The sequence below is a fragment of the Mchenga conophoros genome, linkage group LG23, assembly GCF_057382185.1.
Source record: "Mchenga conophoros isolate Kocher_MC1m ecotype Shallow Benthic linkage group LG23, M_conophoros_male_GT1.1, whole genome shotgun sequence".
In the NCBI taxonomy this organism is placed as follows: Eukaryota; Metazoa; Chordata; class Actinopteri; order Cichliformes; family Cichlidae; genus Mchenga; species Mchenga conophoros.
In genome coordinates this window covers 26,550,170-26,575,814 of record NC_140547.1, presented here as the reverse complement: position 1 = coordinate 26,575,814, position 25,645 = coordinate 26,550,170, and the positions used below count along the sequence as shown (strand labels likewise).

Here is a 25,645-nt window from a genome sequence, read left to right as displayed (position 1 = left end):
TCTTTGTCTGTTTTCTTCTTTAAATTGGCGTCACACAAATGAGGCAGGATAAACAGAAAATAACAGGCAGAAAGACCTCAACAAATTTCCTCTTAAAGCAGGTTTTGTGTTGAAGGAACATTGTTGGGTTGAATCTCAGCAACCATTTTTAAAAGGTTACTAAGTTAAATGTAATACTTCACTGCTGCAGCACCATATATCAAATAATACGTTCTTTCGCCATCTACACAGAGACACAAATTATACAGTTTTCACAATGTTTCTGCTACAAACATCCACCCCTGTGAGTCTGAAAGCTAAAGATCTGAGATTCTCTCACAGAGCTGAAGTCTCAATGAAAGGGGGACTGCAGAACACCTGCTGCTCCTCTCAGCTCTTTGATTTAGTGGAAAGGTATGTCGTTCTGTCTCCACGGGCTCCAGCACCTGATATTTACTCTAAACTCAGGAGGGCAACCTTCTATGTTTCTGCTCTCCGGGTTCATGCTTCCCCCCCGCGGCGAAATCATCTCAGTCACAAACTGTTTTTAGTCACATGAAGAGATAATGAACAGAGGCTTTCCAATGGCTGCTATTCAGAAGGGCTTTCCTATCATGTGGCACACCAGAAGAAGTTGAAGGCTTTTCCCACATAATTCAATCCCTTTCGTCTGATATGTGTTTATGGGAAAGAGAATGAAGAAAATACTAAGTAAAAAGAGAATCCGAGAGAGTCTAGGGGTTTCAGAATAACGTAATTCAGTGCATGAGCTCCACATCCACAGATGCAAAGGTAAAACTCAAAACAAAGAAAGAAAAGAAAAAGAATCCAGGAAAGTCACCAACTTCTCTGAGTGTTTCCTACATTCAAATAAAGAGCCTTCCAACAAAGGAAAATCACCAGCAATGATTAGGATTTTTTTTTTCTTATATTTTATTTAAAACAATTATTTACACAATTTACTCAGGCATAAAATACAAATTTATGTATTTTGATTTTTTAAATGGTTTAGTTAGTTACATTGTGACTACTTTGCTTGCCATAAGACTGTCCGCCGTAAATTTCATGAAACTACTTTCTAAGATGTAGAGGAACTGTGACGTGTCTGACGCCTATGAAGTAAAAGTTCCACCTTTTGAAAGTTGTTGATTTCACACTTTTTCAAGATGCATTAGTTCAAAATCCGAATAAAGAGTGTTTCCTCGGTATGCAACAATAGACCAGGCTTTCCTTACAGACAGCATGGTGATACAGCTTATCCAATGAAGTTCGTTGGTGACCAAAAATCTTTCTGGTACTTCTGACAATCCTGTTGAGAACTGCCTGTTTGTTCCTAATCGCCACAGTCAGGTTACCATAGGAGACTGGGATTTTAAATGCTTTCAGTCAAGCCGAGTTAAACTCTTTCCAAAACGTTGTGGGTAACTCCAGAGCCTCTAAACGTCCTGATAAGAAATGATCTCTGATTCGTTTTCTTGTTGAAGGAATCAGTGTTATCCATAATCTGTGGCATCTACCAGCGAACTCCAAAACTTTGGAAATACAAATTTTTCCCTAGCGACCAAACGTTGCTAAGAGGTTGCCAAACTGTCTCTAGACCTGCATGACTGGTCTAAGCTAACATTGAGTTGTTAGCTGTAAACTCTATGCAGACTAGGATTGCTTTGGTATGAACGTCAACGGACGATCTGATATCCTCGTGTTGGCGTTGTTCCCACATCATCATAATTAATGTTTTTCCAGGGTCCACATTACAAGTGACCAATCACCTTCTTGTGACGTCATACTTTTGCGACTTCGAAAAATACCCGCCTTCAGAAACAAATGTTCTTCGAGAAACCGCCTTTTGTCCGCCGATCCAGCAGTTTGAATTCCACTCAAGATACTTTTCTTTAATAAACGGTAAGCATTATACATATATTTTCCTTGAAATGGCTGAAATGGATAGCTGTTTGTTTGCTAGTGATAGGCTACTTGCGAACCAGTGTTCTCCAGACAGAATTGCATGTCAATGTATTATGATATATAATAAATGTACAGGTGAATATAGCTGTCATAAAAATGTTGTCAGGCAAAAATGCAGTAGCTTCCCTGATCATTTTACAAACATAAGTGAATAGAATTTGAACTAAAAGGCCTAGACTAATGGTTGTGTGCTGAATCTATGAATCAAAATATCACCTGGAAACGTAATTAACTGGGACACCGCATAAATGTCGTCCCTGGGACACCGCGTAAATGTCGTCCCTGGGACAACAATTACACGATGGCCCAGGACAAATTTGTTAATTTCTGGATTACTGTTAATCTCCATGGAATCAAGAACTCATGTCCAGTTTCACAGCTGTGGACCAGTTAATTATGTTTCCAGGTGATATTTTGATTCATAGATTCAGCACGCAACCATTAGTCTAGCCCTTTTAGTTCAAATTCTATTCACTTATGTTTGTAAAATGATCAGGGAAGCTACTGCAATTTTGCCTGACCCAACCCCTGCGCCACGAAACACCAAAAAAGTTGGGGAACGCTGGTCTAGAGAACACTGGTTAGCTAATGCTGTCGTCAAGTAGCCTATCACTAGCAAACAAACAGCAAGCCAAGTGAGGAACATATGTATAATGCTTACCGTTTAAAAACTATCCTAAAAGGACTTCAAATTCGGCAGACAGGCGGCGGTTTCTCGCAAGTGAAGTGGAGCGCTGGATTGACAGACAGAGGCGGGCACAAGTGAAGAAAATTTGTTTTAAGGTCGAGAAGTCGCAGAAGTATGACGTCACAAGAAGGTGATTGGTCACTTGCAATGTTGAACCTGGAACAACATTTATTATCATGATGTGGGAACAACGCCAACAGGAGGATCGTCCGTAAGTCAACCCCAAAGACCCACTCTGAGCCAGGAAACCCCTTATTTAGGTGGACTGAGCTGATTGCTGTGAAGTGGGAAACTAATAAGACGAGAGGGATGATCTGACTTGTCATCAGGTCACACTTCAAAGCTACCGTCCATGTTGGTATGTGGGTGTGTCATTAGCGCGCATGCCAGACGTAACATGCACATCTGCGAAGGCACCATTAAAGCTGAACGACACTTATCCAGGTTTGAAGCAATATGCGCCGTCATCCTGAGGTTTTGTTTTTTAACAGAAGGTCTTTCTTAGTCCAGCATATTTCCTGCCAAACCTCTTGCAGTCCAGACTCAGGGAACAATGTAAACATTGCAAAACAAGAAACATGACAAAACAGGTCCTAAAATCTGATATCAATTAAGAATGAGAAAACATTTTGGGGCTCTCATGTGCCCCCTGTGCCAACAGTTTTGAAGCATTTGCTTGGATATATGCTTCTAAATCAGTGCATTCTTTGTTTATCTGCAGTGTCCCAACCGATGCTAACAACCTATGAGTTATGAGTAACTCTGTTCATTTCTCGTGCATCATTTTATAATCCTGTTCCTCTAAAGTAAAGCCTGACTGGACGTTCACTTCCTCCGCAGCTTCACTCGTGCTCTCACTGCATGCGCTGAGTACATACAGCTGCACAGGAGCGCACATATGCACTGCAGTTACACAGTGTGCGCGGTCTGCTGCAGAGATATTGTCTCTGCGAAAATTTGTGATGTTTTTGCTCAAAAATGCGTGTTTATTTCATCCATGTGCAGAAAGCGGCAAAACACATAAAATGGGATTTAAAGACTTAAAAGTAATTGCGCTGTGGTTGAGGAGGGGAACGTTACGAAACATGCACATGTTCTCCCTGGTGGGCTTCTGTGACCCTTTTTAAACTGTTGTTTTAGTTTCACTTTGCTCACACTGACTCACAGCTTTGCGTCCCCAGGCTCTCCAGCCGTAGGTCTAAACAGCCTGCAAGGAGCACGGCGTGTTTGTGCAGCTCTGACGAAGACGAATGGGATGGATGATTAATTTATTTGTGGCCACGTGATGTTTCGGGGGATTACAGAGAAGAGGACCCACCTACCATCTCCGTGATTTACTCTCACCCCCCTCCCCTCCTCTTCTTATTCTCTCTCAGTGATCTGAAAGCCAGTCTCCCGCGAGCGGAGCGCAAGCTTTCCTCTAATCACCAAAACGCGAATGCGCGGAGGAGAGACAAAGTGCACTTTGCCCCAAATTCGCCACATTTCTCCAAACTTTCAATGGGACCCGTGGACTGGTCCGAGCCTGCTGCATCTGTTTAACCTGGAGCCGCAGTCATGGTCTGTTGCGCATTTGGTTCAGTGCGCCTGTCGTTCTTTGGATTTTTACGCATCGCTCTGCTGCTGGGGGTCGTGCAATTAGCGGCAATAGCGCAACATGGTAAGTGCATGCCTTGTTTAAACGCACCGGGTCTTTTTAAAGACTAGTTTGAAGACTTTGCCGTGATCTGAGCTGAAATAGAAGCAGATGCAAAAAGCGAGACTGAGAGCGGACTTCGAAATGTGTTCTTAAATGGAATGCAGAGATAAGAAAGTGTTACGTGTAAAAAGAAAGAAAGAAAAGAAAAGAAATCTGCGTGACTTGGACTGCATTCCCATCACTCAGCTCCAAAGGGTTAAATGGACCCTTCAAAGGCACCAGAACACAGCCAAGCCAATCACAAAGAAACAGAGAGAAACAATAATTAGATGTTTGAATCTGGAGAAAAGATTTTTTTTCTCTCCTTCTGATCTAAAGATGTTTTTAAAAGATTCTTAATTGGTGCAGAAATTATTATCTGATCACAAGTTTATTTTCCCTTTCATGCAATGGGGTTCTTTTCCCATCATTTAGAGATAAAGTCATGCATGTGTGGGCTTTAATTCACCAACATGGAGCTGATTATCATTTGGAAAAAATGTGGCAAGTTGAACCCAAATGGAAATAAAAATGTCAAACTGGTGAAGAGAGCAGGAAGTTAAGTGGTCATAATTGAAACAAGATCAGAACACAGAGTTATGACTCATTAAAGAGTATAATTCACTGTTACTTAATATTATACAGTAATTTCAAGGGATTGTTGCTCTCCCTGGTCTTCTTCCCTTGCTGGGATTTCAAAGAGGACTGTAAAAAGGTGCGCATAAAGGTCAGATTTGGTGAGCTGCTGTTTTCCCAGCTGTCAGAATTTAGGATGGGAGTGAATGCAATGACCAAAACAAAGAAAATCTTGGAGCTGCAATTGTGCCGATTACGAGTCCTGACTGTAACAAAAATGCGCTCAGTTTACTCCAACCTGTCACCCTGTCTTGATCTCGCTCACATCTTTGTCTGCAGGGCGTCCAGCAGCAGATCAAAGCACACCATTGTAAACTTTAAGTCATAAAATGAAACACTGTGGGGTCTTCCCAGAGGTTTCCAGACATTACTGTGCCAAAGCAAAGTTTACCACAATTTGAGCACATTTTGTCCTGTTGACAGCAGCCTTCTATTGATTTGTACGTGACATTCAGTAGTAAAGAAAAGAAAAAGCTTATCAAGTAAAAAAGTACATTTAACCTGCTGACCTTGCAGATGTACCATGAACAAAAAGTGTTAAAACCAGCTGAACCTCCAACAACCATGCCACATTTAAAGTCACTTAAATCTCATGCTCATACTGAACTTTAACCGTTCATCTTGACTTGGCTACATACCGAAGTGCATTAAGTTGCTGCTATGTAATTAGTTAAAACGATGTACCTAATAAAGTTATCATTAGGTATATATGTGAATTATAAGTCTGAAGGTTTTTAGCGTGTGTGTGTGTGTGTGTGTGTGTGTGTGTGTGTGTGTGTGTGTGTGTGTGTGTGTGTGTGTGTGACAGAGAGAGAGATTGGTCCCCTTTATGAACACAACAGCATCACTGTCCAGTGATAAAAAGGTTTTACAGGTGTGCTGCTCAGAACAAATGAAGGTTGGGTTCAAAGACAGGTGAAGGCCGACCTGTGAGTACAGAGGACTCATGTTGTCATGTAATAATGTCCTAATAACTACCTGTTCTTTACACAACCACTTGTCCTCATCCTCTTCCTGAAACATCCTGTTGAAATTCCTGTCTTTTAAAGTTCTTCCTCCCCAAGACTAACTAGAGATTAACAATCCAACACAATGCGAGACTTCTTCACTTTCCCTGAAGTCTGAGGTTTTATTAAAGAGTTTCGGGGTCTGTCAGTAGTATAAATGCCACTTTCCAACCTCTTTAAGGAACTTGTGGCAAAATATGTATTTTCTGGTTATCTATCATTACTGCTTCAAACCGTGTTTTTAAATAAAGACAATGAAGCATTATAAGTGTTACCCTTCACAAAAAATGCTTTCATCAGTGAGAGTAACTCATCATCATCCTATCATTTTAGTATTTTCACAATTCATTCAGGCTCTTTGCCCTTTCCCTGGTGGTCTGACTGTGTAGTTTCTGACTGTGGGCCCTCTGGGAAAAAGGCCAACAACTCCCTTGGTGATAACACAACAATTTTGCTGAGAAACTGGAGTAACTGGAGTATTCCCAGTTAAGTCCCTGCACATCTGGGCTCCTGAGGGTCTTCTCTCCCAGTGGGATAACTCTAAACCCCCCAGGGGGGCTACTCATTTACCTCCCCCACTTCTTTGTAAACTCATTAAGACGCCAATTGGAACAGTTTAGCCAGCAGCACCTCCTTCCTGAAGCCCTAGTTGTTTGGACAACCTGTGACCTCGAATCTTGTCAGCGGAGCTTCCAGACGAGGTGGACGCTCAGACAGGCGACAGTGTAAACAAAAGCATTTGGTTTCAAGAGGCTGTCAGCACGCAGACCAGCCGGTAAGCCCTTGTTTAGGCTTGGGATCACTGGCGGCAACTTTACCCTGCCCAATCATGACTTTGTGGCTCCTAAAACATCCTAAATACCCTGAACATTTGTTTTCCCTGATGTGACTTTACTCATCTGCCTCTAAGGTTTGTTAACAAAGACCTCTGCTGACAAGTTTGACCTATTTCACTCCACAGATGTAGAGCTTTTGGGAGTGTGGCGGTGTGGAAAAGTACGTGTTTGGTGGAAATAATTCCTCCGGTCTTCTCAGCTTCCAGCTGCAGGCGGTGTTCAGAGGCCTGTCATGTGCCGTTGGTTTTAGCGTCCTTTCCTGGGGCGAGTTAAGAGAAGCGAGAGGCTCACTGGAATTTCTGTTATTCTAGGCAATTTAGATAACCTGTGGCGGTGAGATGTTCAACACCCTAACACAAAACAGCAAATTGTTTCTGTTTGTCACCTTTTCCTTTAGACAGCTTTGAGTTTTGGTCACTTACTGGTTCGTCACATAATTCTTCTGTTATAATAAACACACTGTTTTCTCACTCCTGGGTTTAGAGATCAAATCAGAAGGTCATACTGAAGTTAAAACTAAAGCCTGCTCAGTTAAATCCTTCATCCTCAACTTTAAACCGAGGCTTATGTCCGTTTAGTGTATAACTGATTGTTTTTTCACCTTTTTCTGGCTTTGCAAGACTGAGAATTAATTAACTTTGATATTGAGTGTACTTTAGTGTGCAAAAGTCTTGAGTTCGCTAGTTCTCCAGGCTTCTTGAAGGACATTCAAAGCTCTTCTTTGGATGTTTCTGCCTTTTGTTCTGTTCTCTGTCAACATGATCCCACATTGCTTCAATAATGTTGAGGTTCAGGATCTGAGAAGGCCGATCCATGACTGATAGTGCTCCACTGTGTGTTTTTCTATACAGGTATGATTTTACTGCATTGGCAGTGTGTTTGGGAACATTGTCATGATGAAAAAAGAAGCTGTTACCAATCAGATGATTTCCAGATGGTATTATATGGTGGATCAAAATCTGATGGCACTGTTTCTGTGTTCATATTCCATCAATTTTGACAAGATCTCCAACACCACAGACTGAAATGCAGCATCAACAATGACATAGACTCCACCGTGTTTAACAGTTGCCTGTAAACACTCACTGTTGAACATTTGCATTTTTTTATAGATCCAACTAAAAAAATGGGAACAAACGATGTGTTTTTCTGAAAGGCTGCTAGTAACATAGTGCCTAAAGATACATTTTAAATCAGTTTCTTTTTTTTAAATTGTCTATTATGTGTAGATACAACGCTGGTGCATCACTTGAGGTGGGGCCTTTTTTATCCTTGAGTGATTCATAGGTCAGTGTGAAGTGGCGTAGGAAACAAAAAAAGAGTAAAAGTTAAAAGTTTTCACCCAAAGTCTTGTGATTTTGTTTTGTCTACCTCTGCAATGTCTGTCTTTTACACAACTAAACAGCAGGACTCTGACACAGATAAAGACCTGATCTAATCATGTCCAGTTTTCATTTAATTTAGCTCAAAGCAGATGGATTGAGAGGAAGGGGTTTAAGGTTTGAAAACACTGCTTTTTCCTGCAGAGGCAAGCTTCCAAGAGAACATCATCAACTTAAGGTTCTCATAACATACGCTCTCTGTAGCTTTTTGTTTAAGGCATATGAACAAATTCTTTTCCACATTATTTTGCCGTCTTTACCCCTTTCACGAGTTCTCAGTTTGACATCTTTGTCGTTCTTGTTCTCAGCTCCAGAGTGTTACCCGGGAGGTCATCGGAGTTTGAGCAATCCTTATCGAAGTGTTGACTTTGACTCCACTGAAATCCAGAACACCGCCATCCAGGATCTGATCTGTGACCACTCGCTGTCACCAGGCTGGTACAGGTTCTGGATCAACAACAAGCCAGCAGAGATGCCGACCGCCTGTGTTGAGGTAAAATGGTCAAAATGACAAGCAAGTTCTGTCACAGAGGTGTCTGTGCTCACATTCCTTCAAGTCTCTACACTGACTGCTTCCTTCACTGCCAAAAAGCACCATTAAATATCTATCATTCAAACAAGTGATATAATAGACACCTCCAGTACAGGTGCAGGGTATAATAACCACCTCTATAAAGGTAATGACTGTTTCTGTTTGCGGCCTCTTGCAGATGAACCGCTGTGGTACCCAGGCTCCGGTGTGGCTGTCACTGAAAGACACCTCACTGCCACGTCCTGGCGAGATCCGCCAGCTCTCCGCCTGTGCCACCTGGCAGTTCTTCCACGGAAGTTCCAAAGACTGCTGCCTTTTCCGTATCCCTGTCAAGGTGCGAAACTGTGGAGAGTTCATGGTTTACTACCTGCAGCCAACGCAGGGGTGCATGGGATACTGTGCAAAAGGTGAGCATTCATCTGCTTTATTTTTGCTGTAGAAGTTCAAAGTTTAATGAAAGTGTTGGAGCTGATGTAGATGGAAATATCAGCAAGACCCTAATAAAGGAAACCTGAGGTTGGATGGTTTGGCCAAGCCACTCTAAGGGATTCATTTGGATGAGAAAACGAAAACCTCACTGAATTAACTTTATTCTTAGATTACAGAGATGAATTATGGTATATGTTTTTAGCCTAATAGTAGAAAGATATTTGATGAATCTCATCTTTCAGTTGCTTCAGATTTGGGGCCCAGGCTATGCCCAGCAGGGGAGGTGGAAAACAACGGTCAATGCAAAGGTACAAGACTCTTAAAATATGTGTTCATCTCTGTATAAAGAAGGTCCCTGCATCCTCAATTTACTGTAAAAAATTAAAAAGAAAACCAATTATTGTGACTTCAGCAACTGCCCAAATCTGCTTTCAGAGGCCGTCCCGTCCCTGCCCTCCCGACCGGTGATCACTGCGGAGCTCATCGGCCACAGCGTCCACCTGAGGTGCTCCTTCGTCTCGCCACCATGGAGCCAGACGCTGGGCTTCCAGGTGGTTTGGGCCAGACACATCAGCAATAGCATGAAGGCCGAGATCAGACAGGAAGCCACGCTGAAGCCCTTCTCTGTGGTGGAGATGGATGGCGTTCGCTTCAGGCTTGGAGAAACGGTAATTCCTGCCAGACTGTGTTGAAAGTTTTGGGGAGCACATGTGGTGGGTTTGACCTCCTCGAGTGGCCCATGATCATGCTAAACTGATTTTTTTTTTTTCATGAGTTCAGGCTCACAGAGAAAACGCAGAGAAGCAACATGTGTCATATGCAGTCGAGAGAATGCAAGAAAAGGGTGGGGAAGTTAAATCAGTTGCAGTTTGGAAAAGCCTTGCTCCATATGTGTCCCATTTAAGCCGATCTCCATTCACATCTTCACAGTGAATTCTAGGAAGTTATTTTTACATGAACCGACGCACGTATATAAAATAAAGCTGTTTCTTACGTTGAAATCTTGGCAACTCTTCATTCATGCAGTAGTGTAGCTGTTCTTGCACAACGATAAAGGAAGTGTTTGGGTTATATTAAATATAGACATTAAATATGGATATTTCTTGTGAGATACCATCTTGTCAGCTGTTTGGATGATGCCTTCTTGCAGACGAAGAGAAGTTTTGCACGTTATCATTTGCCTAAATCCCAAAATGTGTATTTTTTCTGGTTCCAGAGTTGTCCATGTGGCTTTCCTTTTTCAAAATTCTCGAGTACTTGGGTTTTGGGGCTGCCAAAGTTTTCCTTTGTTTGTTTTTTTATCCAGTTTCAGCAGAAAGATTGCATTATTAGGAGGCCCACAAAATGTGTTTATGCAGATGTTCCAAAAAGCAAAGGGAAAAATAGCCCAACACTTAATTATCTTGAGAAGGGAAAAATGGCTTTGAAAAATATCACACAGAGGCAGACCTTACAGTATCATTGCACACCAACGCAGGGTACCCACTGGCTTGTCTGCATCTTGTAATCTGGTCATTTCTTGGGGTTTGCGACATAGCCACCAGATAGGTGGGTCAAGATGTCCTCCTGGTCATTGTTTAAAAATGTAGATTTTTTTTTAACAGGCAACAAAAAGCCAAATGAAAGTTTATGATTTCAAGATTGAATTAAGCAAATGCAAACCCTGTTTTGTCCTTCGCAGGTAGTGTTTGCTATTTTGCTACCAACACCTTCTCAACTGTGACTCCTCAGCAAAACTCTACAAAAAACAAAAAGTGTCCAGCACCAAGAACCATCTGCATTCAGGGCTTAGGAGAGAGCAGATTCACAGTAGCACGAAAATACCAGATACATTTTATGGTTTGTTGTAGTTCTGGGTTATTTTCAGAATGCTCCAAATTATTATTAATAATCAAATCAGAATGCCAGCAGCTTTATTTCTTTACCAGGTTGCCTTTAGGGCGATGGAAAGAGTTTATTCAATAAACCTTAGCACGTGGATGTTCTTTGACGTCATCTTTGTGTCCTAGGAGGATCGAATTTAGCTTTGTTTTGAAAGCTCAGTATGCAAGACAATAATCAGAAGAACTGAAGATTTACTAGGAAGAATAATTGCTAATAGCACTAAAACCAGACAGCAGCAAAAGAATAAAGAAATCTGAAGATTGGTTAAAATGACAACTAAATATGAGTAGCTGTCGACAAGATTGCCTTCTTGCAGCTGAAGCTGACGCTGAGTCGCTGCACTCCTGCCCTGCACTGGAGTAAAAACTGTTATGATTGACCTTTGTCTTTCCAGGATGTCAACACGCTGCTGCACAGCCTCATTTCCATACAGCCAGACTGTGCAGGCTGCTGATAGCTTTCATTTCCTTGAGAAGTGATATGTTGCTAGGAAACACAAAGTTATTTGATTTTTCAGCGTGATACCATTTGACACCGAGGTGATGTCACTCCCAGTTTTTGTCATCTTGCAGCTGTGGACCACGTTGCTCCCATGTCTGTACACCGGGGTTATGTTAGTTTGGTCTAGCAGATGTTATGCAGGGCTGGGTTTGCTCATGGGGCTCGTCTTTAGCGTGTGTTGATATAGCAGCTGGGCAGGGTCAGAGGTCATCTTCATTTCTTTTAAACCATGAAAGAGAGTTAAATATTAGTGCTTTTGGAGCATTGGTTTGTTGTGTTATGAGCTATATCTGGAAACATTTTGATGAATCACCAATACAGTGACAGTTGCACACTGCTGGTCTTTTTCATAACACAGTGTGAAAAGGTAATGCACTCTTCCACTCTCGTTTATCCACATCAGTTGACAGTTACATAGCTCAAGTTTGTTTGAGCAATCAAAATGTGAAAGGTGGTTTCAAACTCCAGTATACCTTCATCTTTTACTTCTCTTAGATCAGTGATTCACAGAAAGGGCTACAAGTACCCCAGTGTGTACTTCTGTAGCAGAAGTAGATTAGCTCAACTGATCTGAAAAAAGACAACAAGAAAAAAGTATATGAAGGACAAATGTGATGATGGGACTTGAACAGCAGAAACTGCAACTGAAAGAAAATAAATGCATACATGAGTTAAATGAAAACAATTATAAAATGAAAATACGTTGGACTTGGTCACTAAAAGAATGCTAACAGCTGATATTGCTGGCTAAAAATATGAAACTAGTAAGTGTGTAAAAAAACTAAAAGCAGTGGAAATCAGCAGCGCATTTAGATTTTGAGCCAAACATGCACGATAAACAACTGAAAAACTAGTTAAAATGTATAAAATGTTAGACATTATTAGGTAAACCGACTGCTGTAGCTAACAGTAAAGAATTGGATAAATGATTTATTTAAACATCCAGATTTAGTGTTTCTCAGTTTTCAGATTCATAGTTTAACAAGCGATGTTTGCTGATGCTAACACAAAGCTAGCCAAGAAGCCAGACTGAGGTTAAAGTTTGAGTGAATGCCGACCTCTACGTAGACTCACTGTAGCCATCGCTTTAAAGTCTCTTTGTTTTTTTGTTGTCCATTATCAGTATCTAGCATGTTTAGGTTTAGAGACATAGTCCAACCACTTTTGCTCATTGTTTGGTTATTTATCTATTTGATGCATGCGTTTATTTGTAGCTACAGTTTCTGCTGTTCATGTCCCATCATCATGCTTGTTCTTCAGTAGCCACTAAAGGTAGTGGATAAATGGTTTAGATAAGAAACCAATAGTTATGGATAAAGAGATGAGATGGTTTTCTAACCATAAAGGGGTTTTGGGGTCTGGCTTTGTTGTTAAGTCGGATGAAAAAATGATTTAAAAGCAGCTGATTCAGACTTCATGCTTCAGCTGATATTTCCCCTGTAGTTCTCCTGCAGTGTGTCGACTTTCAGAGCCAACTCCAGCCACACAAGATCGACTTCAAAAGACAGTGAGAGTTTCTACGCTGGGCTGAAGGTAAAGCCTCCTCTGACTGTTTTAAAACCCCAGTTTGGTTTCATTTCTCAGTGAGAACCTCATAGACTCTTATTCCTTTCTCCTCAGTTCTCTCCAGATGTGCTCCACATAGCAGAGAACAGTAAGGAGCACGAGGTGACTGTCCACAGTACCGTCCCCATCCCCTGCTTCACCTCCAACATCGGCCACCAGTGTGGAGTCCCTCTGGCTCTGACTGTCAACAATCCAGGTCAGACCTGTGGGAAAACAGGAGATAGAGTCTGTGTCATCACCTTTATCTGCAAGGACATAATAAATCTACAACTTGAGTATATTTAAGGTTAACCTGCAATTTAGTTAAGTACTGCCTGCAGCAACCACTACAGTTGGACAAATATTGCCCCCATTTAAGCATTAATGTACCCGTTATTGGGTAATTAACAAAAATCACCAAACACAAATTAGAGCAGCTGAATTAACTACTGAGGCCACAGTCGCGCATTAATAAAACAATCAAAACAATTTCAAGCATTTCTCATTTCCTCTGGGATCTTATTATTGTTATTCCCAGACTCACCTTGTACATCATCGCATTGAAGCCGGCTAAGAAAGACATCATTACAGTTGTGCAGGCAGCTGTGTGCTGTCTGTTAACATTAATTTACTGCTGTGTTGACATCCACAGACAGCCTGGGCCATGAGGTCTCCAACGTGGTGCTGTCCGCCTGCCAGGTGCAGCTCCAGCCAAACACCTGCAGTGAAGGCAGCTGCGGTTGGGCAAAGTTTTTTGTCACTGCTGTGACTGATTTCACACGTGATGGGAACCGCATGAGCCTGATCGGTGCTTCGCCTGGACCCTCTGCACCACGCCTTTGGAGAAGCTACGTCCCGACATCCCTCAAAGTGAGTGAGGTCATTTAGAACGACAGATTGTTCGTGTGGATAAAAACAGAATAAAATATGATTATATGAAGTTTTCAAGTCATTGCATTCTGTATTTATTTACATTTTATGTGTACAAAGTTTTGGAAATGGGTTTGTTTGTGTGGTGAATACAGAGTCTGCTGGGATCTGAAGAGCTAGAAATTGCAGCTACAGTTGTCCTACACAATATCCTTGAGGCAGATTGAGAGATGCTTGATGATTTTTCCACTTTTGAAATAAATTTCAAACCATTCGTGAGGATCTTGGAAGGAAACCCTGAGGAGGTTTGGGCGACAGCTGGAATCTGAGGCATGCAAGTTAAATGTGGCATGTGGAGCAACCTTAAGAGGACTTTCTTTTTTGGAAAAACTGTCACACAAAGGCTCTCCTCTGGCCCTTGAGGAGCTTTTAATAAGATCTATAGGGTCACTAGTGGGTAAAAGCTGGGTTTGTGGCACCATGGATGCTTTGTGCTAGGGTCCTACAATAAACACAGTCCTTAAATGGGTTCCTGGACTTATTCAGGATAAATAGAGGGTCTTCAAGTGGCATTTCAATGGATTCCATTATGCCTAACAGGAAGAGAGGACCAGCTTCTAAAGCTAAATGTCGAATGAAAGTATTACTTTAATTAAAGAGAAGTACTACAATGGCTCCAAATAGCAGGTTTTTCCATCATACTGTTTACACATACACACAATTATACAGTTCTTTTTAACACTGAAGGAGAGGTTGTGGTTCAGGACCAAACATGCACTTGTTTGATGGTTTGACATAATACTTAAAGAGCGCCTCTCTAAGCGGTCATTAGTTGTGTCCATACAAGCGGTGACATTATGTAAGATGTGATGTCAGCCCTCCAGACACTCTGTCTCTGAGGAGCTTTTTCATCTGTGTTCAGTGAAAACATCAAAGCCTAAGACCACAGGGTCAGAGGGTATAGCCCCCTTAATCTTTCTTCTGGTGACCTCTACCTCCCACCCCCAGGTCACGGTCCAGGATATTCCCACTTCCACGTGCTACTCTTTGACTGACCCGCATATCATTACACTAGATGGCAGGTAACTTACCTCCAGCTTTTGTTAAATGAATCCATTTATAGGGCAGTTAGTGCAACAGTTAAAGTCTTCAAATTCTTATTAAAAAATCTGCATTTCCTTTTCAGGCGTTACGAGAACCACCAGACTGGCACATTTGTCCTTTACCAGAGCCTCTCCAGGGAATTCGAAGTCCATTCTCGCCAGTGGGACTGCAGCAGTCGACACTACTCCGTTGCATGTAACTGCGGCGTTGTAGTGCGAGAGGGGAACGAGCTTGCCATCTTTGACATGTGCAATGGGCAACCGCAGGAAACGAGGCCACAGCTTGATCTTAAGAACCTCGGTGACAGTGAGGGGAGTCGGGTCAGGGTGCTGGAGTCCCACCAAGGGAAGAAGGTCACCGTAGGTATCTGGACATTTGGAAACTGGTGTCTAGTTATTTGGCTAAATTCATGGTAAAATCATGCAAGAATGATCTGTCCTTCATTCAGATCTGTCATATAAGTTGAATTTTTAATGCATGAGGAGACTATGTTAACTAGCTGTTGGATGTGACTCTCCTCTTGTAGTTGATCTTTCCTTCCGGGGCCTTTGTTAGGGCTGATGTTGGTGATTGGGGGATGAGCCTGTCTGTCCGGGCACCCAGCGTGGACTATGGAAACACTCAAGGCCTCTGTGGCACCTTCGACCGGAACGGCAACAATGACTTCCAGGCCTCTGATGGTGGGTTCTATGGCCCTGATGACTTGCACAGCTTCATAGAAACCTGGAGGTCAGTCTGGGACACAGTGTAGATTTCTAATTTTCAGAATTCTAATCTTTCCTTATTGCCACCATAATTCAGCTGAAGTCTCCACAACGTTATTTGTTTTCCTTTACTTTGTGTGTGTTAGGATAGCTCCTGGTGACAGTTTATTTGACAAAACACCTCCTGGTATGACACAGGACCTCAGGAGGCCTTTCTGTCGGTGCCAAACAGGATCCAGCACTTCTCAAGAAGCTGGAAGGGGGACGAGAAACTTGTACAATCCCTCTGCTCACTCAGACTGCATAGCATATGATAATGTGGATTACACATCTGTGTTCCCCTCAATGGACACAACAGTCGAATACATCAAGAGCCTGGAAAAAGAGGAAAGCATTCTGGATATATCTGCCTTCAGCAGTCACCCTGTCGAGAGGCGGCACCTCTGGTTTCACGGCAAGAATAATCAGAACAGTGACAGGGATCCTGAACTGGACGATGAGTTCAGAAAGGATCTTCTGCTTTCTGTTGACAGGCCAAAGAGACAGGCGTCATTCCAGCCTGTGTTAATGGCACAGAGCCTAAGCCAGGCTGATCTGGAAAGCTACGCCTACTTTTTCCCAGAGGATCACCAGGTGGAAGCTCGACCAGAGGTGCAACCCCAGTGGCCCACGCCAAGTGGTCTCACCTCAGCCAAAGCCCTTGAAGTATGCCAACTGGCTTTGGTCAACTCCACTGTTGGAGCAGTGTGCCGGGAGCTGCTGGGACGCCGCCTTGGTGAGGCAGTGGATCTCTGCATGCTAGACCTACAGCTTAAAGATGACCTGGGATGGGAAGAGGCGCTGTTGCCATACCTGGAGAATGAATGTGAGAGAAAGCTGCTGGAAAATCTGACCCACAGAGCCTTGGAGGTGGCCAGTACACCGGGAACGCATGGGGAAGTGATTACTGCGCTGCGATGCCCCAATTTCTGCAATGGAAATGGAGAGTGTACAGAGTGGGGCTGCCAGTGTTTTCCCAACTACAGCTTCCATGACTGCAGTCTGGCTGTCAGTGAGTATCAGGAACAGTTATACATATACCAAACATACAACTACAGAGTAAAGTAGATTAAAAGTCACACTGATACTAATCTCTTAAAACTTGAAATTAGTTATATCAAGTCAAAAAAAACTTGCCTTTGAGCAGTCTCTCTTCTAATAGGCCAACCGGTTGAGATAACCGATTTGGAGAACAGTGGCCTCTGTGATATTCGAGTTTTCGACTGTCGCAGCATTCGGGTCTTTGGCCTCGGTTTCATTGACTCTCCTGACCTAAGCTGCTATGCCACTAGACTGAAGGTGAGATGAGGCTAAGGCTAAAATCAATTAAGAGAGTTCAAGTGCTGTTTTGTTCACCTTTCCTTTGAATTCCTTCTGCAGTACATAAACAAAGCGTGGGTTCCAGGGGAAAAACAGCGAACAAAAGCCACCTTCCTCAGCTCCAAGGTTTTAGACTGTGCTGTACCATCTCTGAGCACTGCTGCCATCAATACAGAAGACTTTATGATGGATGACAAACCATACGCACGCTGGGAGATTAAGGCAAGGCTCATTCTCATTTTCACTTGGAATTAAAATCTCTTTTGTTAGGTGTTGACTGCTTTGTCTAAAGGTCTTTGCGTTATCGCCTTCCTCTTTTTCTGTACTAGGTCAGCAATGACGGCTCTCAGTACAGCCAGGCAAAGACGCTGACAATCTACGATGGTATTTGTCAGGTCTGTGAGGCCTCACGCTCTGGACTCTGTAAGTTAAAGGTAACTCGCATGCAAGACGGAGCAATGTTTTTGTTCTTGGGAAGCTAATAAAAATACTTTTCATTAAGATGGATAACATCTTAATGAAAAGTATTATTTTTATTATTATTCATTATTAAAATTGGCATCATTTGTTTGCCATCTTTATTTTTTGTTTGTAAAGCACTCAGAAAAGGGTAGGGAAGTCGAAAAAATGCCAAAATATGGATGTTTGTCCATCTGGAGCCCTTAATTTGAGAAATCCCATTTGCTACTTTTCACAATTTTAAAATTCTTTATTTGCCCTGATGTCGATCATAGGAAACAGTTGCTTTGTTGTAAAGTTTCAGTCACTATATACATTTCAGAAGTTTTAATCTTGGTTTATATGCTTTTCTACGGTGGCCCCTAGTGACAAAGCACATACAAATTCCAAAGCACATACAAGCTCCGAAGCACGTGCAAGCTTTTGTTACCTAGTAGCTACGCAAGCCAGGAAGTACCAACGACCGGATTTGGTGCGTGGTAGTAACAGGTAAATGAACTTTTTTTTTTAAATTATTTGAATATACATGAGTGTGGTTGTTCTTTCCTTGCAGGTGTTTTCCAGCAACTCCATGTGTTTGCAACAAACTTGCCGGGTTTTTTTTTTTGCAAATCGAGCTCAACACTGCCCCTAGCGTCCTGGAGCACTTCCTTTGTGTTTTGGAGTTTGTACGTACTTTGTCTCTAGGGGCCACCGTACTTTTATTGTAATTGAGTTACATTTATAATTTAAAAACTTCTTGTTATTATCTTGTTATTGTTATCTTGTTATTGCAAAGGGCCAATAGGCTTATATGTTATCCATTGACCAAGTGGTCCTATGACAATTCTGGGTGGACAGTGCTTGCAGGTCAGTAGATCACCCTTTGAAAGCACCATATACATCTTGGCAACCAGTTTTATGCTAGCAACTGCCAGTAATCACTCGTTAACCGGTTGAGGAATTTGCACTTTTTCTTAGCAACCAGTGGTTGGCAAATCATTGCTAACTAGTCCTTAGGCCCGTGTGATGGAAGCTTTAGACTTGAAACCAGCAGTTAAGATCATAAACTCATCATAAAATGTTTACTGTGGTCATGGGTGGATGGATGGGTCAAGTGAGACGTATGATCATTTTTCTCTTTTGTTTACAAAGCTTTCACAATGGTTTAACTTCTTTTTGAAAACCAAAATGCATACCCTTGTTTCATTTACAGTTTATAAATAAGACTAACCATAGTGTGTAAGTATCCACAAAATCATAATTGCTAAAATAAACTTTGTTCCGAGCCATCAGCTGAAGAACGGCAAAACACTCTTGTACTAGAAGGGCACAGGGACAGTTGTTAGGCACTGGAGGAGACAAAAGGCCCATAAATTAGGCTGTGAGACAGCCTGCTCTGTTTTTGCTGGTCTGTTCTTATTCACATGGTCTCAACAGGTGACATGTTATGAAAACCTGGACACTCCAACGTTTGTTCGTGCTAGTCGGGGATGCTGATTGAGGATGCAGATGTGATTCAGTGGGTGTTTAGTGGAAAAGTGTGATGAGGCATTTTACATGCTGTTGGGGGGGGCGAGACGGTCTGCTGCTTGGACGACTACAGCAGCAGCAGCAGTTGGCTATTTTAAATCTCTACATTCTGTGTAAAAGAGGTACGTGAGGGGTCCTGTTGTTCCTGGAACTGTGTTTTATGGGAGACAGACAAACAGCCCAGAGCAAAAACACACAAACAGCTGTAGACAAACAGTATGTAGACATGTGGCTGCCAAGACTGAGCTAAACTGAATTAACTTCAGTAGAGATGTGTGTTTAGAGCTGATTTCCTGTTCATCACTAAACAAAACACCTGAAAAAAATGTGTTTTAAAATGTGAAAACATGCTAATATTGAAAAAAAAGTGAGTCCACAAGCAGATCTGTTTGCTTCTCTTTGTTTGTCAGGAGCGGACATGCAACATCGATGGGATGTGTTTTGCAGCAGGAGACTCCAATCCCAGCAGTCCTTGCCTCCTCTGTGACCCAGACGCCTCCAAATTCACCTGGTCTGTGAACCAAGGTACACACAACTCGAAGTGGATCTCACCGTCTGAAAGGAGAACAACATTTTCTACCTAAACAAACTCAGAACCATCATTAAATTCTGCCCGTGTACTTGGTTTTCTATCTGCCTTCCAGTCAACTCGAGATGAACAACATCAGGGAAAAAAGGCATTTATCTCACCGTGTCAGTGCAGTGGTAGCCATCCAACTGTGGTCCTGTTTGTCTCCATTAGCAGATCAAAGGAGCAGAGGTTTAGGTTTCCCAGCATGCCCTGACCTGCCACTTAACCACTCTCGGAGCGGGAGTAAATCACATGGTTGGTTTCCACAGCAGCACAGACAGGCAAGATTCATGCAAAAAGCAAAGGGACGCTGGAATAAATGACCAGCGTAACAGTTAGTCTTACTTTAAGGATTAAAATGTAGAAATGGATTTTATTTTCTCAGTTTTCACGTCTCAAAACTCAACTACAAAGTAGAAAACAGAGGAATAAATGCACAAGAACAAAACACAATATACAGATGAACTTGAATGCATCTATAAAAATTAAGCTGTATATTCATCTTATATAATAAATATACAGTTATGATCCATACTGACGCTGCTGTCCACCAATATCGGTTTACACTTTAGTACAAAATAAAGTGAAAATCCTCTTTTAGGAAGGCAGGAAACGCATAAACATGTATGTACATACAGTATATGAGGTATATGAGTTTGTACAATTCTAACAAGCTTGAAAGTCAATATTTGGTGTGACCACCTTTATTCTTCAGCACAGTCTGTCTCTCTTAGGCAGCTTTCTTGTGATTTCTTTAAGTTGTCTTCAGGAATAGTTCTCCAGGCTTCTTGAAGGACATTCAGAGCTCTTCTTTGGATGTTTCTGCCTTTTGTTCTGTTCTCTGTCCACATGATCCCACACTGCTTCAGTAGTGTTGAGGTCCGGGCTCTGGGGAGGCCGATCCATGACTGATAGTGCTCCACTGTGTGTTTTTCTATCCAGGTATTTATTGCATTGGCAGTGTGTTTGGGATCATTGTTGTGATGAAAAATGAAGCTACTGTCTATCAGATGCTTTCCAGATAGCATTGCATAGTAGCTCAAAATATTTTCTGTGTTCATAATTGATCAATTTTGAGAAGTTTTCCAACACCACTGACTGAAATGGAGCCCAAACCATGGCAGAGCCTCCACCGTGTTTTATAGATGGCTGTAGTCACTCCCTGTTGTAGCTCTCTGCTGACCTCCTCTGTACATACTGACAATGATTTCAACCAAGAAAGTCAAATCTGGATCTGTCACTCCATCAGACCTGTTGCCACTGATTTTCAGTCTAGCTCTTGTTTAATGTGGCATACCTCAGCCTCAGCCAAAACATTACTGGGAAATAAAGCTGAAAAGAAAAGAAAAGCTCAAGTCCAGAGGCGGTCATGCGTGCTTACAATGATTGTTCCAGAACAAACCTGGAGGTGTGTTTTTGCCAAACCAGGGTTCCCTGTAAAGAGCTTATTTCAGCACAGGAAGCTCCTGTCATCAAACGCTTGTAGTAGGAAGACAGTAAATAGTACGGTGGGAATAAGAGGTGGGATGAAGTGCATCTCAGTCTGTTTTTGTCTGCATTATCAGTCAACAAGCCTCCGACCTTCCACCGGCCTCAAAGCGACTTGCAGACATTCTCCAGCGAGAACTTCGTCTTCCAGTTTACTGCATCGGACCCCGAGGGCTCGGCCCTTCTCTTCCAGCTGGAAGAGGGACCAGAAGGTGCTGTCCTCTCCCCTGCTGGCCTCCTTATCTGGAGGGTCCCATCAGTTCCAGAGAAGGAGGGGCTCCGGACGAGCAGCTCTGTCCGCTTTACGCTGTCTGACGAGTGTAACGCCCAGAGCACCTTCACTGTGGAGGTAGAGTGGGGATAAGCTGCTAAGCAGTAGTCTGCTGATGTAAATGTGATACACTGATGTTGTTAGATATTAATAAAATCCAGACATTCCTCAGCAGTGTCTGTGTTTCCCATCTGCAACACAGATTGTCGTGGTGCCGTGTGGCTGCCAGAATGGACGCTCATGTGTGACGGATATTAACTTTCCCGCCGGCAGTGGGAAGTACCTGTGTGTGTGTCCCGAGGGTACTCAGGGCAAACTCTGCGCCGACGACATAGACGAATGTCTGTCGGCTCCATGCTTGGGCAGCAAGTGCATCAACGTGGCCGGTGGGTACAGGTGCGAGTGTCCTGCAGGGCTGCGAGGTAAGAATGATTAAAAACCTAAAGATTTTTAATCAAAAATGAACAAAATAAAAGCCCTTGATGTTTAAGGCTGTTTTGTTTAGACACACTGGGCTGTTCTGACATCACATGTTTGCAGTCGCGGAGGATTAATCCCAGTGATGGTTTTTGATTACAGAATCAACATCCTCTGTGTGTGTTTTTGGCAGGTTTAACGTGTCTGGAGGATATCAATGAATGTGAAAGGAAGCCCTGTTTTCCGGGAGTGCAGTGCTTCAACAGCTTTGGCTCCTATGGCTGCGGCCCCTGCCCCAAAGGAATGGTGGGAAATGGGACTTCGTGCACTGGTAAGTATGGGCTTACTGCATTACTACCCATAGGCAGTTTATAAAAAATGGAGCTCCACTAAGAGACACTCATTCGTGAGCCTCTGCTCCTCCACATTTAAAGGAGCCATTGAGGTGGATGCCTCCTGCATGCCTGCTAATTGAGGTTTTCCCAGCATGGGAGTGGACCCCTAGGCAGACCTGGTGAGATTATGTGTTTCAGCCGGCTTGGGAATATATCTGCTTCTGCCCCCCATAAGAGAGAGGAGGTGGCTGTTGAGAGGAAGGTCTGGGCATGCCTGCTTAAACTGCTGCCCCTGTCACCAGAATAAGTGACAGAAAATGTAGCTTCTAGGTCTGGAAATATTAAGGCTGTGTGGAAGTTCTTTAATTGTGCATTATTTATAATACCCAGCAGGGGGTGACCCCTCTGGTTTCAGGAAGAAGTCAGATTGTATAGAAGTCTATGGCTAACTGACCCTAATGCAAACCAACTCTTCCATGATGAGTGGTCAGATAACCAGACTGAACCAGAAGCTTGGTTAAGGCTACCAAACGCATCTGGTCGAGGTGCAACTTGCTAAATGACATAAGGGACCCGACAAAATATTAGTGGGAGTGTGTGTCTGTATTTTAGCCTGTATGTACACTTTTGGCCCAGTGTGGATTAGAGAAAATCCAACACAACTTCAAACGTGTGCGCCCAGTTCTTGTTTTTTTTAAGTCATTAACTGTACAGTGCTGTACAGCATTGTCCCATTGCATGCTGTGCAATCATTCCACCCTGGAAAAAGAACAGTTCAAAGAAATCATTAAAAGCCCAAAATTGCCATGACATTCGTGCCCATGATGAGTAGATGTAAACTTCTGACCACAATAGTAGAGCAGGGCGATATGGCCAAAAATATTTATCACGATATATATTTGAAAATTTGCGATAACGATATAACCGACGATATAATTGATGCAAGACAAAATACAACTCCACAACATTACTAGCGCAAAAAGACAACCTTCCATTTATTTTCACTTAAACAAGAAGCTGGTTTTTATGTACATTAAAGCTTTATAAAAATGTAACAGTGCAAATGCAAATTCCTTGCTGAAAGTTTAACCAAAAGGCATTTCCAGTAGAAATGGGCTGACATATCCTGAGCATAACCATGTATAATATCCACTGAAGTTAAAAAGAGGTGCTTTGCGACATTAAACTGCAGTGTGCAGTACGCATTTTTCGGACCATAAGGTGCACGGGATTATAAGGCACATTAAGCGAAACAAAGCAGTCAGATAAATCAAACTTTATTAAACTCATTCTTCTTGCTTCCTCCACTTCTGTACCATTGATTCATTAATGTTGAATTCTCTGGTAGCTGCTCTATTCCCATGTTGTTGCAGTATATTAATGACTAACCTCGTATTGTGGATGGATTATCTCAGTTGTTCTCCTGACTGAAGTTTGGTCCGTTTACAGCATCCTGCCATGCGATTGCATTTGTCTCTAACCATGAAGAACCTTCACGTTAACTTTTATAAGTGGAAAAGTGTTAGTGTTCGTCCTCCAGCTTCACTGTTTATGTTATGCTAACATAGCTGTGTCGCTAGCGATCACGTAGCACATCATTATATACCAGCTAGCCCAACTTCAGTAACCCTACAAACGTCACTGCTGTTTAGTTTCCTGTCTTCATTTATGTTGGAAGTGATAGCAGAGCTGTACGTTTGAATTTTTTCAGAAATCTCTCAGTCAGAACATGCAATATCATGCTTAGGTAACTAGCGAAACTAGCGAGCTAACTTCCGCTAGCTTCCTGCTAACTTCTAACTCCGTTAAATGTAATAACTTTTGTTTTCATGGATGCCTGGAAGTTAAACTTTATAGTTACACCTGGTAAAGCAGCAATGCTGATCGTTTTATTAAAGATGAAAGAATTTAGACAGTTTTTAACTCTAAGTGATGCTGCAGTGTTGTTTGACCTGAAGCATACAGAGTTTAGGACCCAGATTACTCCCAGATTTAAGAGCATCTTAGAACGGCCGCTTGCATGTTCTGCAAAAAAATGTGCTTTGTTGTGTATCTGACGGACAAACACCAAACCAGTTCCACATCACGGAAGTTGCACCATTTTTACAAACCAATTCTGGTTCATCTGTTTCACTCAACAATCGGCCATGTGCGTATGAAAACAAAGGCACTGCGCATGCGCGTTTTACTCCCATTCTATCGCGATATTTCATTTTCCTATCGTTGCCTAACATTATACCGGTATTACCGTGAACGGTATAATATGGCCCAGCCCTACACAATAGTATATGTCTTGAGCAGAAACTGAAAGGAAGCTAGGCGTGATTAAGTAACGTCAGGTGGCGTCACGGCACCCAAACGAGACCACTTATTTTCCTATAGTTAATCCTGCTTTCCAAAACAGCCCTGAGTTTAACAGACACTGCTGTTGTCTGAGAGGGTGTAGCCCCTCTGTACAGTTTACAGCCTCACATAATAAAAAAATAGTCAATTTCTCTATTCATTTCCCAGCAGCATTTATCATATGTTCATCTGTTTGTTGCTGTGATATTGGTTCGAGCATTCCAGCAAACTTGTAGCTAATTTTGTTGTTGTTCCAACTACATTTAAATTAAAGCAGCTATCCAAAAAAAGAGTGAATTCGTTCATTGGAGCCGTGTGTCCCGGAGGAGCACTCAGCAGTGAATGGAAACCAGATGGCTGATAGTGCTGCCTTGTACTGTGACTGCTCACGTTGTTTTGGAAAGACTTTTGGCTTCCACCAAAACTCAGTAATTATATAAAAATACATGCATAATATGGTAACTTCTGCTGTTGCAAACCTGCAGCTTTATTTGTTTCCTTTATATTGTTGCAATCTGTGCCAGTCGGTGGGAAATGCCTCGATGTTGAAGCACACTTTGTTTTAGGTCAAAGAGGGTGTTTCCAAAATTTTCAAGGCTAATGGCTAATCAGTTATTATTTTTCAGGCATGCAGAGATCTGTCTTTTTTCTCCAACATTCAAGGAACATAACCGTGTCTTTAGGCAGCTATGGTGATGTGACGAAGAAATGCTATCTCAATTAAGATACTTGTCACAATACAAATCCTGCCATAAACCTGCATTCTATTTAATGATCAGTAGTGGGCGATTCCTGCAGGTTTTAGATGTGTCCTTGATCCAACACAGCTGATTTAAATGGCTAAACAACCTCCTCAACATGTCTTGACGTTCTCCAGACGTTCTCTGGTAATTAACTTATCATTTGGTTCAGGTGTGTTGACCCAGGGTGATATCGAAAACCTGCAGGACACCGGCCCTCGAGGTCTGGGGTTCGACACCCCCGAGTTAGGCAGAGCAGTCACGTTCCTAACTCCAGGATTTATGGGTGTCTACGGGAATTGTTTCACTTTTGGTTCCTGGATTTTAACTACAAAGATATTGTTAACTGAAGATGAGAAGTTAACAGCATGCTGCAAGCACAACACTGGTGCACGTACCCATACTTGTCA

The 25,645-nt window shown here is 42.4% G+C and overlaps 1 protein-coding gene across 1 annotated transcript in view; it reads left to right on the top strand.

The window, feature by feature from the left end:
- The first annotated feature begins 3,904 nt into the window (after positions 1-3,904).
- The window catches only part of LOC146547387 (von Willebrand factor D and EGF domain-containing protein), a 39,358-nt gene continuing 17,617 nt past the window's right edge, over positions 3,905-25,645 (top strand). The window contains exons 1-19 of the mRNA XM_085265096.1: positions 3,905-4,292; positions 8,480-8,664; positions 8,882-9,110; positions 9,375-9,440; positions 9,568-9,800; positions 12,961-13,050; positions 13,138-13,279; positions 13,715-13,932; positions 14,941-15,014; positions 15,119-15,395; positions 15,563-15,765; positions 15,887-16,791; positions 16,942-17,078; positions 17,160-17,321; positions 17,429-17,533; positions 19,481-19,595; positions 21,207-21,478; positions 21,603-21,822; positions 22,011-22,148. Coding sequence (XP_085121222.1) covers positions 4,190-4,292; positions 8,480-8,664; positions 8,882-9,110; positions 9,375-9,440; positions 9,568-9,800; positions 12,961-13,050; positions 13,138-13,279; positions 13,715-13,932; positions 14,941-15,014; positions 15,119-15,395; positions 15,563-15,765; positions 15,887-16,791; positions 16,942-17,078; positions 17,160-17,321; positions 17,429-17,533; positions 19,481-19,595; positions 21,207-21,478; positions 21,603-21,822; positions 22,011-22,148 — 3,874 coding nt within the window. The 5' untranslated portion in view covers positions 3,905-4,189. The remainder of the gene's footprint in view (positions 4,293-8,479; positions 8,665-8,881; positions 9,111-9,374; positions 9,441-9,567; positions 9,801-12,960; positions 13,051-13,137; positions 13,280-13,714; positions 13,933-14,940; positions 15,015-15,118; positions 15,396-15,562; positions 15,766-15,886; positions 16,792-16,941; positions 17,079-17,159; positions 17,322-17,428; positions 17,534-19,480; positions 19,596-21,206; positions 21,479-21,602; positions 21,823-22,010; positions 22,149-25,645) is intronic.